A 14,775-nucleotide genomic window follows, 5' to 3' on the forward strand; every position below is an offset into this window, starting at 1 on the left:
TTCCTGCTGTTTGATCATGTACTGTTTTGTTCTCTATTAGAGATAAGCATTTTTTTCCATGTGAATATTCCTTCATTTATACTGAGCATGTTTAAACTTGCAGAATCAATCTAACACCTTCAGATGAACTAATGAGCAAATAAAACAATTCCCCAGGCTTTTACCAGAAATGAATGGATTTGTTATAAACATATCTCAAACACCTTCACTTCAGCTGCATGTTCTTGTTATTGCCAGAAAAAATTAACACACTGGATTTTAAATCATGACTTTTATTTCGTTTGACTTGAGTATATTTAGAAAATAAAAATTCAACACTGTGGACAGCTTTTTTTTTTTTTTTTTGGCAAAAAGATCTTAGTAAAACCTCTTAGCTGGTTAACTTTATATGTGTGTATATATACATATATGTACACACACACAGACACACATATGTAAAATTGGTTTCTTAGGAAACCAATGGCATGGCTGAAAATCATGTCAATTAGATACTGATAAACTGAGGATGCAATGCCTGGAAACAGTAGGTACTTCAGAGGAAGGAACTAAGATTGACAGAGTCAGCAGTGTAATTGGTATCTGATAAGAGATGTAAAGTGCTAGCTCACATTTATCTAGAATATTTCCATTCTTTTTCACATAACCCATTTTATGTATAAACACATAAAATATGTATTTGTAAGACAAAAATTAAAACATGTCTGCTTACTCATCAATATCTCTAAGACACTACTTGACATGGTGAAAGGGATGGGTCTGTACTAGGTGTGAGCGAGCTTTATGGCTGAATGAATTCAAAAGAGTTGATATAAACTTCACTAATTAGGAAATCTAAAACTATGTTAAAATGTTTTGTTTTTGTGGAAAGAACACTAATTGTACGGAGCCAAAGGCGTCTATGGCAATGTCTATTCTTTCCAGTTATATCCCCCACCTTCCCACCTTACTTCCTTCTACCAACTTCTGAAAATTAAGCTGAAAAGAAACAATTTTGAGAAAACAATTAACATGGCATGGATGGCATGGTATGTTGAGTACTGTGGTATAATATGGATATCACAGATCCCAATTTTCAAGTATGATCCTAATTTTGTACAATTTCATTATTTTTAATCAAGATGATTAAATAAATATTGAATTAAGTGTGCTTTATTCTTATGAAAAATAATCAGAAATGAAGAATAACAAAAATACGGCATACAATATATTACTGAGATTACTGAGAGGGAAATTTATGACCTTAAATAATAATTTTTTAAAAATTAAAAGGATAAAAATTAATGTCCTAGAAAGCCACCTTAATATGGTATTAAAAGGACAGAATAAATTCAAAAATCACAGTAAGGATTTAATAAAGAGCAGAAATGAATGAAATTGAAAATAAAGATACAACAGAGTCAATTTCAAAAATTCATTAGTTAAAAAGAATAATAAAATTTACAAATATATAGCAAGATCAGGAAAAAAACAGGGCATGAGTAAATAATATACAAAGAGAACGGAATTATAGATACAGGAGAGATTAAGTGATATGAACAACTTTTTGTCAAAAAATTTTAAAACAGAAAAAATTAATTCCTAGCAAAAAGATAAATTAAATAAACTGATTCTAAAAAGAAATCGAGAAAACAAAGACATTTTGAAAAAGGAAACATAGGGGCAATCTTACTCATAAATGTAGATGTTAAAAAAAAAAGAACCTCAAGCAAAAGTGGTATTCCCCGCTTTTCAAAAGTTCACTTTATGCCACTTTTTCTTTTACGAAAGACCTAAACTAGTACCTCTTTTCACTAACTGAAAGAAATCTGAAAAGGATTTTGGCTTTTAAGAAAAAAGAGGAAAATCGAAAAAAGAATTTTACGTTTGTTTTGCAGGGAGCTATCATAAAGGCAGCACACACCCGCAGCAGGCAGAGTGGCACCACCAAGCTCCTTCCCCAGGATTACAGCCAACATCTCAGCATCAGGCTGCCATAGCATGAACTGTGTCTGTGATCATCTGTGCTTTATCTCAGTTTATTTTGTGTATCCATTAGCAAGATGTGTCCCAAGGTAATTGTTTCTTTGCTTTACCCCTTTTGGCTTATGAAAAATTTCACAGGAATGCTCTACTTTCACATAGTGGGGAAGCCTGAATTAGCAAACCAAGTTTACCAATGCACAAAAATGATCAAGTTGAGTTCTTCCCAAGAATACAACAGCATTTTGACATTAGAAAATCTCCTACAATCTATTAATGTAATTCAGCGCATTAACAGATTGAAGAAGTAAATCCATTATAGTCATTTCAAAAATGTTGAAAAAAATCCCCAAATTAAAAATCCATTCAAGAAAGAGATTAAGAGAAAACTAGGAACAGATGGGAACTTTCTTAAAACCTGATAAACGGTATCTACCCAAGATGCAGAGCAACAATTCTACCCCAAAAAAAGGCAAACATTAAAATATTCCTTTTAATATCAGAGATGCTGCTATCGGTTTTTCTATTCAAAATCAAACAGAAGTCCTTGCTCAGAAAGTATGGCAAGAAAAAAAAGAAGAAAAAAACGTATGTATTAGTCTGAAAGATATGTGTCTTTATTTACATACAAGACAGATGACTGTCTTCATTCAAAGCCCCCCAAACCCTATAAATAATGAAACTGAAGGTAATGTAGTAAGGTTGCTGAATATGGGATCAAAATCCCACAAGGACATTTCTATACAACAACAGAGAATAATTAACAAAACTCAGCATCACTATTTAATATTCAGAAAAGGGGGCTATTATTTGAAGAAAGACATGAACCCTCTGTAACACATGATAAGAGGTAGATTCTAGATAAAGACCTAAATGAGAAAGGTTTTTTAATATTAACTTCATAGTTTTACCTAAGCAGAAACCTTTGTGGCCTAGGAATGGGTAAGAACTTCTTAAAACTTCAAAACACAATGACAATGCAAACTTAAGGTGGATTTAATTATGTCAAAATTCAGAATTTCAGTGAAGGACACCATGGACAAACTTAATATACAGATAATAAAATGGGATAAGAGATTTATAGTGTCTAAAGCAGACAATGGATTAATATCTAGAATATACAAGAAATTCTGTAAAATTGATAAGGGCAGAAACCACCTTAGAAAAATGAGAAAAGCAGTTACAGAAGAGGAATCCGAAAGACTGATGAGCATTTGTAGGGATCTTAAGCTACTAGAGATCAGATAAAAGCAAATTAAATCAATACTGAGTATTCCTAATTCCCATTCTCTGTCAATGCTTGTTGTTTTCCATAGTTCTAATTTCTTCCAACCCTCATGCACTGTTAATAGGTATCTATACTGGTCATTTGGGGGAACAGTTGGCATTATTTACTCAAGTTAAGTATATTCATATTCTGTGACCCATACATTCTGCTCCTGAGTCTATAGGCCAAACAAATTTTGACAAGGTCCACATTAGGATATTCATTAGTATTACATGTAGTGGCAGGAAGCTGGAGGTATTCTGTGTTCCAGTCAGTGAATAGTTGGATAAAATGTGGTAGATGCACACCTTAGGAGAACATTATTTAGAACCCACAGATTATAAATACACATAGCCACCCGGATGCATCTAAAAGCCTAGTGCTAGATGAAAAAGATAAGAAACAGTGCAATATATAATGACACCATTCCCGTAAATTAAAATATATGCACAGAAAACAACAGTAAACATAATTTAAGAAAACAATAAGAAAGATACAGATTAAATAAACTCAACATAATGGAAAGTGGGATATGAGGATAAAAGGAAACAAATGAGTGTGTGGACTGGTGATGATGGTAGCCGTTAATTAAGAGTGGGACTGGAGCAACTATATGCACTCAAGGTTCAGAGGAGGAGAAAAAAGGATGACAACATAGCAAATATATGTGAATAAATCTCACCAAAAGATGTATAAAACACTTGTAAAGGAAATTATCACATTTTATTATAGACATTAAATATTTAGGAGATCTAAATAAGAGAAAAACCAGTTAGTGGATGGGGAAAGTTATTATTAGGATGTCAATTCTCCCCACATTGACTCATGCATTGAATAGGAACTTCTTCCCTTAATCCAACTTGGTTTTCATGGAACTTGACAAGATGATTCTAAAATTCAAAGAGCCAAAAAAAAAAAAAAGAAAAAAAAAAGGCCAAGACACTCATGCAGAAAAACAAGTTTGAAGGGAGATATCAAAACTTCTTACAAGGCTCCAGTAACTGAGACAGTATGGTATTGGCACAGGATTTGATATACAGACCAAAGGAACCAACCAAATAAAGACCTCAGAAATAGACTCACACGAATGGAAATTTAAAACATAACAGATTAGCACTGTGAATCAGTGGGGGAAATAATGAATTATTTTCAGTAAATGGTGGCTGGAAAAAATTAAATAGGAAAAAATCCCAAAGTGACTGGATCCCTACCCTATAACACAACCCCCCTCCCTGCCAAAACCCAGAAAATATCAACAACACAAATCATTTCAAAAATATTTGAAATATAAATATTTGAAAAAGAAAATATTTTTTTAAAAAATTGAAAATGTTTGAAAAATACCCAGGAAAATATGTTTATGACATTGGAGATAGAGAAGAATTTCTTAAGGCAGATAATACATGCCAGAAAGTTGATAAAGAAAATGAAGAACTACAATTCATTAAAAGATCATCGAGTGAAAAGACAAACCACAAATGAGAGAAGATAGCTGCCATTCAAATAATTAAAAAAGGAGTCAGCAGAAAATATTTTAAAACTCTCAAAAATCAACAAGAAAAATGCAATCAATAGGAAAATGGACAAAATTTGTAAAGGAATTTCACAGATGAAGAAATTCTATAACTAATACACATATAAAGTTATTTTCAATCCCTACTGGTAATTAGAGAAACTGAAATTAAATCCCCAGTGAGATATCATTTTATACCTATCAGACTGGCAAAATCTAAAGGACTGAAAACATCAAATGTGGTAAACAAAGTTGGTGACAGATCAGCAGTCATTTAGGAAAATGGTTGGGTTTAGGGAGTCAAATTAAAGATGTGTTTTTTCTTATGACCCAGCTGTTTGCTACTGGCATTTATTCTAGAGGAACTCTTATGCTCCAGGAGAGATGAAAATAAAATTTACAGCAGTGTTGTTTATAAACAAAAAATGGGATAACTCAGTTGTTCAACAACAGGAGAATAGATAAATTGTACCATATTCACATAGTGGGTGATAGTATAGCAGTAAAAATAAATGAATGTGGCTACGCTCACTGAAAAGACAAATCCAAGAAACATAATGCTGAGTGAAAAAGCAAATATAGAATACATACATTGTTACCCCTGCAAAAGTTCAAAGACAAGCAAAATTAAATAACACTGATTAAGTATACATATGTATACTTACTTGTGCAAAGAAATGATAAATACAAAATTCGGGGGAGGCAGGAAGCAAACAAAGAAGAAGTACAGAAGTTGCTTCAGTAATACTGGTAATTGAGTCTGGTTTGTGATTAAAATCCTATGTGTGGCTTTTCAGGCCTGACCATAGGCAATTATGGAGGCTTTACCTGGTAGGCATCACAGAAGAAAGCTGCCCTCCCCACACCAGATTTGGTGTAAAGCCAGTGCATTACAATCTCTGAAGGAGCTGGAATCAAGGTCTCAGGCCCCTGGCCTGTGATGCTCTTTCATATATTTACATTCCTCAGCACCTGCATTCCTGGGTCCTTTATCTGAGGGCTTGGGCAGAGGGCTTCTTCTGGATCTCTGCTGAGACCTCTTTAGAGGGGTATTAGGGAGAAACCTTAAAGATACTTTTCCTCACTCTGAATTAGTACCCAGTACTTTTCCACTCCTAGTCTTCCCTTCTTCCCCCCCACCAAAAATAAAACCCCAACACACACACATATACACCCCTCAGGGCCCATGAAAGTGCCAAGGCCTTTTGTTCGGGGCCTCCTCAACAGTAAGATTACCCCCACACCTGTCCTGGTCGACCTGACCCTGGACCAGTGCACTGTTCCATGGGGGAAAATAGAATATTGGGGGTGGGGGGGGTTGGCATTTCCTCCGGTTTTACACTCTTGTTTACACCACTGTACCAAGTGATTAAAGGCTTAACTCTTTCAGTTTTGGCTGAGCCTTGCTGAGCATAGCTGAGCTCTTGATAGTAATATATTGCTTAAGTTAGGTTGTACAATAAAGCTACTTTGAACCTCCTCCATAAAAACTTATAAAAAGTTAAAGTTCTGTGGAACTTCTATGCAGAGGACAAAGAAGATTAAATCACAAAAAAGCAAATATTTAATTTATAGCTTCAGTACCCCAGAGTACAAAAAGACAAAGGATACTGAGGGGTTATCAGAAAAGTGACTCATTCTTTTTAAAATGTGGGTATAGAGTAGAAGGTAGGATACAAAGGAATCTTTTTTTTTTTTTTCTTTTTGCGATACGTGGGCCTCTCACTGCTGTGGCCTCTCCCGTTGTGGAGCACAGGCTCCAGACATGCAGGCCCAGCGGCCATGGCTCACGGGCCCAGCCGCTCTGTGGCATGTGGGATCTTCCCGGACCGGGGCATGAACCCGTGTCCCCTGCATCGGCAGGCGGACTCCCAGCCACCAGGGAAGCCCCAAAGGAATCTTTTAAAGCACATAATTCATATAATAAATTTTCTCTTCTTTGGTATGAAATCCTTTAAGTAAGACTGAATTTCACATTATATTTTGGGCTAAATGTAATATATTTTAAAATGTATCTATACCAAATCTATGGACAATGGGTTTCTGCAGTTACTTACCATTTTATAAAACAGTACGTACTTATAAAATGTCTTTAAACTAACTTTCTTCATTCAAACTACTGTATAAAGTTAAATTTGTCCTTAAACTACTTTCTTCAAACCTTGAGGATTTTGTAATTCAATTTATCTTTTGCCTCAACCATACAAGGCTCTGTTTCTACCTCCTTTTGGTTTACATCATTGCTGTATTGGTCTTCTTATGTAGAAGTCCCTCTCGTTCCCTGAAGATCAGAGTTCCCCATATCTGAGCTTCTCCAACCAGAACCCCCCAAAACATCATAAGGGTAAATACTAAAACTGCAGAGTAGTCCATGTTCTGACAGACCATGGTTTTATAAAAGACGAAATTATATTTTATGTTTATACTGTCTGATCATCATTACACATAACAAATTCTCAAAGGTGAAAAAGGTATTAGAGATTGCCTTGCCCTAATTTGATAATTCCTCATATCTATATAGTACAATTAATTATAATTTAGAATGTGCTTTCACATCAGCTCATTTGATCCTTGTAACTATATTAATTAGGAATATATAATTATTACCATCTTATAGATCAGAAACAAACAAAAGAAGAGGTTTCTATGATATCCCTCAGGTCATACATTTAGTTAGACATGAACTCAGAAATAAGTATTCCTTGTCCTCTGTACAAGCATGAGATACTCTATACTAAAGCACGGACACTTTCTACTTGTCCTAAACTTGTGGGACAACTTGTAAAATATTAAAATAAAATAGTATGAAAGTGAAACACTTCCAAACTCATTCTATGAGGCCACCATCATCCTGATACCAAAACCAGACAAAGATACGAGAAAAAAAAGAAAATTACAGGTCAATATCATTGATGAACACAGATGCAAAAATCCTCAACAAAATACTAGCAAACTGACTCCAACAATACATTAAGAGCCAGAGCAATCCTGAGAAAGAAAAATGGAGCTCCCTGACTCCCTGACTTCAGCCTGTACTACAAAACTACAGTAATCAAAACAGCATGGTACTGGCAAAAATACATAAATATAGATCAATGGAACAGGATAGAAAGCCCAGAAATAAACCCACCCACTTATGGTCAATTAATCTATGATAAAGTGGGCAACAACATACAATGGAGAAAAGACAGTCTCTTCAGTAAGTGGTGCTGGGAAAACTGGACAGCTCCATGTAAAAGAATGAAATTAGAACATTCTCTAACACCGTATACAAAAATAAACTCAAAATGGATTAAAGACCTAAATGTAAGACCAGATACTATAAAAGTCCCAGAGGAAAACACAGGCAGAACACTCTTTAACGTAAACCACAGCAATATTTTTTTGGGACCCATCTCCTAGAGTAATGGAAATAAAAGCAAAAATAAACAAATGGGACCTAATTAAACTCAAAAGCTTTTGCACAGCAAAAAAGACCACAAACAAAACAGAAAGGGAGCCTATGGAATGGGAGAAAATATTTGCAAATGATGTGACCAACAAGGGATTAATTTCCAAAATATACACACAGCTCAATATCAAAAAAAACCAACCCAATCAAAAAATGGGCTGAAGACCTAAACAGACATTTCTACAAAGAAGACATACAGATGGCTAATAGGCACATAAAAAATGTTCAACATGGCTAATTATTAGAGAAATGCAAATCAAAACTACAATGAGGTATCACCTCACATCAAAAAATCTACAAATAATGCTGGAGAGGGTGTGGAGAAGAAGGAACCCTCCTACACTGTTGGTGGGAATGTAAATTAGTACAGTCACTATAGAGAATGGAGTATGGAGGTTCCTTAAAAAACTAAAAATAGATTTACCATATGATCCTGTAATCCCACTCTTGGTCATAGATCTGGAGCAAACTCTAATTCAAAAAGATACATGCACCCCTATGTTCATAGCAGCACTATTTACAATAGCCAAGACATGGGAACAACCTAAATGTCCACTGACAGATGAATGGATAAATATGTGGTGTGTGTGTGTGTATATATATCTATATCTGTGAATGATGGAATATTACCCAACCATAAAAAAGAATGAAATAATGGCATTTGCAGCAGCATGGATGGACCTAGAGATTATCATAGTAAGTGAAGTGTAAGACAGACAAAGACAAATATCATATGATATCACTTATATGTGGAATCTTAAAAAAAAAGATACAAATGAACTTTTTTACAAGACAGAAATAGACCCATGATATAGAAAACAAACTTATGGTTACCAAAGGGGAAAGGGCCAGGGAAGGGATAAATTAAGAGTTTGGGATTAACATACACATACTACTATATATAAAATAGATAACAAACAAGGACCTACTGTATAGCACAGGAAACTAGACTTAATATCTTGTAATAACCTATAAGGGAAAAGAATCTGAAAAGGAATATATATATATATATGTGTATGTGTGTGTGTGTGTGTGTGTGTGTGTGTATACATACATATTTAAAACTGAATTGCTCTTCTGTACACCTGAAACTAACATGACATGGCAAATCAACTATACTTCAATAAAAGAGAAATAATTTATTAAAATAAAACTGAGATTAGAACCAATAAAATGAAATGAACTTAAATTATGATAATGAGTTGTTCAAAACCTTTATAAGGAATACCAATGTTTTTGTCAAATATAGCTTTTGTCAAGTCTGTTACTTTTGAGTTCATTATCTACATATTAAACATTACTGACATTAAGGCAAAGTAAATTTAATCATGAGTTTTTCTCAGATTTGGCTCTTACTGTATAGTCTCCATTTTTTTCATATGTACACCTGTAGCTTTCAGTAAAGGATATTTAGCAAAATCCTTACTTAAAACTGACCAGTGAAGAAATATTTTTCTACTAATATATCTAAGGCAGAAAGAAAACAGCTTTAAAAAAGACCTTGGACAATGTTACTTTTTTTCCTTTTCTTCCTTTTTTTTTTTTGCATTAGATTCCTTACCTCCAAAAAGATGGAATGCTTTTCTGCGGCTTGGTAGGGGCCACTTTGCAGAGTTGGATTTCTGAAAGCTTTGTTTTCTTTTCAAATATTCTTTAGTAAAGAATGTTTTTGTGGCATTGTTCAGTTCTAGAGTAAAGCAAAAAGAAAACAGTATTTTTAAACATTAATTTGAGTAAAATGGCAAGAACCTGAAAAATGGTTGTTGTAGTATTTTGATAATAAATTCAGATCTCTTTAAGACAGTGAAGACAAAAGTAGAGTCAACTTTTTTTTTAACCCAAGCAAACCTAACTCCTCTGAATTTGTTGCAACTCTGATATGCCTACACATAGAACACACGCCTACTGAGCAGCTCCTATGTCAGATACTACACCAGATATGGAGAACACAGTGATGAATGAGACATAGCCCCACCTCAAGAAGACTGCAGTCTAAAAAGATGGAAATAAACAGGTAGACCAGAAAAAGGGGGGAAACGTGTTATGGGTATAGCAATAGAATAACTAAAGTGTAATAATGGCTCAGGAGTGATAATGAAAAGGAAAAATCCTTAGAACATTTTATGTCATAGTCTCTTTATTTCATTCCATATGTGATGGGCTGACCATTTAGATGCTAACGCTGCTGATAAAAGATGTAGAAATAAATTCTCAACCTTTCAGAAACTTATTAATGAGTTAAAGAGAAAAGGAAAATATTCATTTGAAATAAACAAATACCAATCAAAGATCACATATAATGACATTCACTTTATTTTTAAATATTTATTTATTTATTTAGGCTGTGCCGGGTCTTAGCTGCACCACGCAGGATCTTTTTTTTTTTTTTTTGCGGTACACGGGCCTCTCACTGTTGTGGCCTCTCCTGTTGCAGAGCACAGGTTCCGGACGCGCAGGCTCAGCGGCCATGGCTCACGGGCCTAGCCGCTTCGTGGCATGTAGGATCTTCCCGGACCGGGGCACGAACCCGCGTCCCCTGCATCGGCAGGCGGACTCTCAACCGCTGCGCCACCAGGGAAGCCCCACCCAGGATCTTTTAGTTGAGGCATGAGGGCTCTTAGCTGTGGTCCATTGGGTAAGACTCTGCGCTCCCAATGCAGGGGTTCGCTCTCTGGTGGGGGAGCTAGATCCCACATACATTCACTTTAAGAGTCTCTGGATACGAGCCAGGGAAAGCAAGGCATGATCCGAGTTGAACTGTTCGATGGTGAAGTTCTTCTCAGGGAGGCCAGTGTAGAGCTGGTTACTAACTGAGAAATAAAGTAGTCTTTCCATCAATCATGCCCTCTTACTTTCATCCCACAATTATTCGTGTACTATCTTCTCTGTTTCCATCCTTCAGGCTTTGAGCTTCTGCTCAAACCAGTTACATCAAATTATCTCTATTTTTCCTAATTACTCCCCAGGATTTATTTTTTCCTTAAGCAATTCACAGGGAAAACAGATTCTCAGAGTTTACATTTAACAGCAAAAGAAACAATGTAAAAAACAGACCACTCCAAGCAAGGGAGGTTAAGTATTAAACCCGCAACTCTGTTTAACTCCCTTCCCCATTCTACACCCAAGGGCCAGTAATTAAAGCACACAAGATAGAGAAAAAGTAATTTCATAGTCTGTGTACTCATTGTGTATGTTGGAGGTTGTTATGGCTAGTGAATGTTTTCTCCTTCATATGTTTAATAGTTAAATCATTTCAGATTGGATATTCTCGCAGTGTTTTCTGCAGCAGTGCACGGTTGTTTTATCAGTGTCCACTCTGCCCACTGCCTGTGAACAGCCCCTTACTGTAAGACGGTCATGGCACTACTACCTGGTTAAAAGGACCCATCAGTGTCATTCATACTGATGAAGAGAATGGAAGAGATTATTAAATGACTTATAACACATTCACTTATAGTAACAATTCTTGCAGGGCTTATCCTTAAGCAGTGATGACTGTAATTCAGGGTACTTTCTGAGAAATTAAAAATCCTATAAGTGGTATTGTGTTAACAATTAACTCTAGGGCAAATTGACTCACAACTTCCTAAATGCCTTTAAAAGTAAGACCAGTGTGGTGGGTAAATGATTTCATGTGGGAGATAATATAAACCAAGGTGAAGAGTTTGCAACTCAAGAATTCTTATTCCCCTCCTTTCTCTTTCTCCTCTCCACCTCCTGCTCCTTCTGGAGAGCTTGTAGCCATGCTCTAAAATGTTGATGCAATAATCAGAGGATGCCACTGCACTGCCCTCTCTTAAAATGAAAACTTATTTGGAGGTGTAATTGATTTCAGTAAACCAGATCAAAAAGACATTCTTGTAAGAGTTGGCCAATAAGTGCAGTTTAGAAAGCTGGTCACAAACCAAACTTCTCTTAGAGGGTAGATGAGAGAGGTAAAAGTAATAATGATAACTGTGATATTTTTGTTTTCTAGCTTTGAGGAACTTATTACACAATGCACTTTTAACCTACATAACAAACCCATGTGATTAATGCACCAAAGAAAAAAAGGGTTCATAAAAATATTTATAATACCTACAAAAACTATGATCAGAGAAATTACTTTACTAAAATGTGCAAAATGAGATGGAAGATGTACCTACAACATTTTGTTGAACATAAATACATGTGTCCATAACATAATCTTATGAGATGTTGGAATATTTTATTTATTACACTGATCTGAAAGGCCTTTGGAGAAAAGAGGACCTAGAAGCCCTTATCCCTCCATTTCTGGGGCAAATAAGAACTGGGTTCTAATGCTTCTTATCTGTGGCACCTTTCATAAGTTGTTGAACTTCTCTTTGTACTCACTTTCTACCCTATCTCTGGCAAACATTTATTTTGCAATAGCTATGTGCCTAGCACTTTACTGGTCTAGCTAGAAATACAGAAATTAATTAAATGTAATTCCTGTCTGCTGGGCATTGTACTAGATCACTGATTCCAAAATATGCATCTGGAGCCTGGCTATGCATCAAAATTGCTGAGGGCACTTGTTAAAAAGACAAATTCTAGGACCTTGCCCAGATATTACTGAAGCAGAATTGCTGTGGATGTGAACTAGGAGTCTGTGCTTTCTACAGGCTCCTTGGGTGATTCTGATGCACAGTCAAATTTGATAACCACTGGATGAAATGACCTTAAATCCTTTTCTGTTCTAAAATTACCTGAATTTATTTAAATAGGTTAAACCTTATATCACTCTGGTATAAACTGTACAAACCTTACCCAAGGATGTTGTTCTTTCTATAGAACAGTGTTGCTTCATTCTAGTGGCATTTGAACTTGGAACTCCAGGATATTTTAACAAATAAAATATTCAGTACTACCTTTCTCAGAATTATTTGGAAGAAGCACTGAGAAAAATCTGAAGGCAGACCAAGATGTAGGGCTCGGAGTAAAAGGTGATAAAAACTACCTTTATCTCCTCCTTTGCCAACCCTACCTCTTAGGGAGTAGAGGCTTCTTAATACAATATACATTATAATGTATTAGATGTAATCAATATTTCATATCATTCAATATGCTAGAAAAAGACAAAACCCTGAATATCCTGGAAAGATTCTAAAGTCTACTCAAATGGTACATTTAGTTAAATATGGTGGCAGTACTAGTGGAAACAGCAGCATCTTTGCGTGACACTATCATAGAAATAGTAAATAAGTGTTAAAAGAGTTCCAGTCTTCTTGACTTGGCTGAATGCAGGAGTCAATCACCAACTACATAAAAACATAATTCACATTATTACAGTGTATATTACCATGAGTTTCACTGTATCGTATCATAAAGAATAAAATAAGAACAACCACATACACAGCACAATTTTGAACTACAGGCAGTACCAATAGGGTAGTATAACTCTGATTTCTGCTTTATGCTTAAATATGGGCAATTTTATATTTAAACAACTAATTATAATTAAGAAAATATTTGTTAGTAATAGTTTTAAGCATTCTGCTAAGTATAAGAGTTAAAACTGTGAAACAGGCATAGTACCTGCATTAAATCCTATCTAGTAAATAGGTAACCATTAAGTTATGAGGTAAGTGCCATGATAGGGTTAATTCAGGCCTTAGGGTCCTATTAAGGAGGGGAATATAATAAGAGTATTATTATAAATACAGGGCACAGTCATTTAGATGGACCCAGTGGTATTATGTTCTAATTTAAAAGGCTAGGATATATGTGTCAACCCATCTCATTTAGATTATTGAAGGCCTTGTTTACCTACTTAAAATTATGTCTCATTATTATGAAAGCTTTTTTTCCCCACAATTCCCTTCTGAGTCCTATGTTGTTTGATACGTAATATTTCATTTTTCACAAAGATGCAACTTGCAAAAAGATGATTTGACAAAAAGAAATTTGAAGCATGTTTTAATAAAAGTTAAAAAAAAGACTACTTCTCCAAGAATTTTGCATTATATATATAGAATGAGCCCTGATTTTAAGTGGAAATCCAACTTTCCTTCATTTCAACAGGCACTGGACATGCTTGTTCACAGGCATTATTTGGTTCCAGGAGATTAATGTACAATAAAGGACATTTGCAAGGAATAGACAAGATTGTGAATGAAGAGTCCCAATCAGTGGGCATTTGTATAAAAAGGGAGATTTCTAACAAAACAATCTTTACCAGCTGATGCTTAACCCTCATTTTTTAAACATAGCATTTAGTTTAAGTAACCTCTTGTGAGATATCTTTAGAACTTTTAGATTAGTCTCATCTCACTCTTCTTCTTTAATATGTTGATGTATATGTTTATATATTTAATATGATGAAAAATAGTAATTTTTCAAGAATATACAATCTAAGATAGTTTTCTTTGCATTGTTTTACAGCAGCAGGAGTAAAATTGAGTGAGGATGCTGCTTCAAGGGGATTTGAGATCTTTCCCTTACACAGGAAGAGAGAAGGGCTAATATATTGACATTTGAGCTCACTTTACTAGATATCAATGAAAATCTATAAACTATCTTAAAACTGTCTTCAGGGTTTCAAGGGCAATGCTTGATCTACACCTCTGCAAGAGGGGCAAG

At 35.0% G+C, this 14,775-nt stretch overlaps 1 protein-coding gene across 1 annotated transcript in view; it reads right to left on the bottom strand.

Moving 5' to 3' along the window:
* The window catches only part of RNF180 (ring finger protein 180), a 279,926-nt gene that overhangs the window by 37,411 nt on the left and 227,740 nt on the right, over window positions 1-14,775 (bottom strand). Inside the window, exon 7 of the mRNA XM_007445646.1 lies at window positions 9,752-9,877. Within this exon, the coding sequence (XP_007445708.1) occupies window positions 9,752-9,877 (126 nt within the window). The remainder of the gene's footprint in view (window positions 1-9,751; window positions 9,878-14,775) is intronic.

This window comes from Lipotes vexillifer, unplaced genomic scaffold, assembly GCF_000442215.2.
Source record: "Lipotes vexillifer unplaced genomic scaffold, Lipotes_vexillifer_v1.1 scaffold563, whole genome shotgun sequence".
Classification (NCBI taxonomy): Eukaryota; Metazoa; Chordata; class Mammalia; order Artiodactyla; family Lipotidae; genus Lipotes; species Lipotes vexillifer.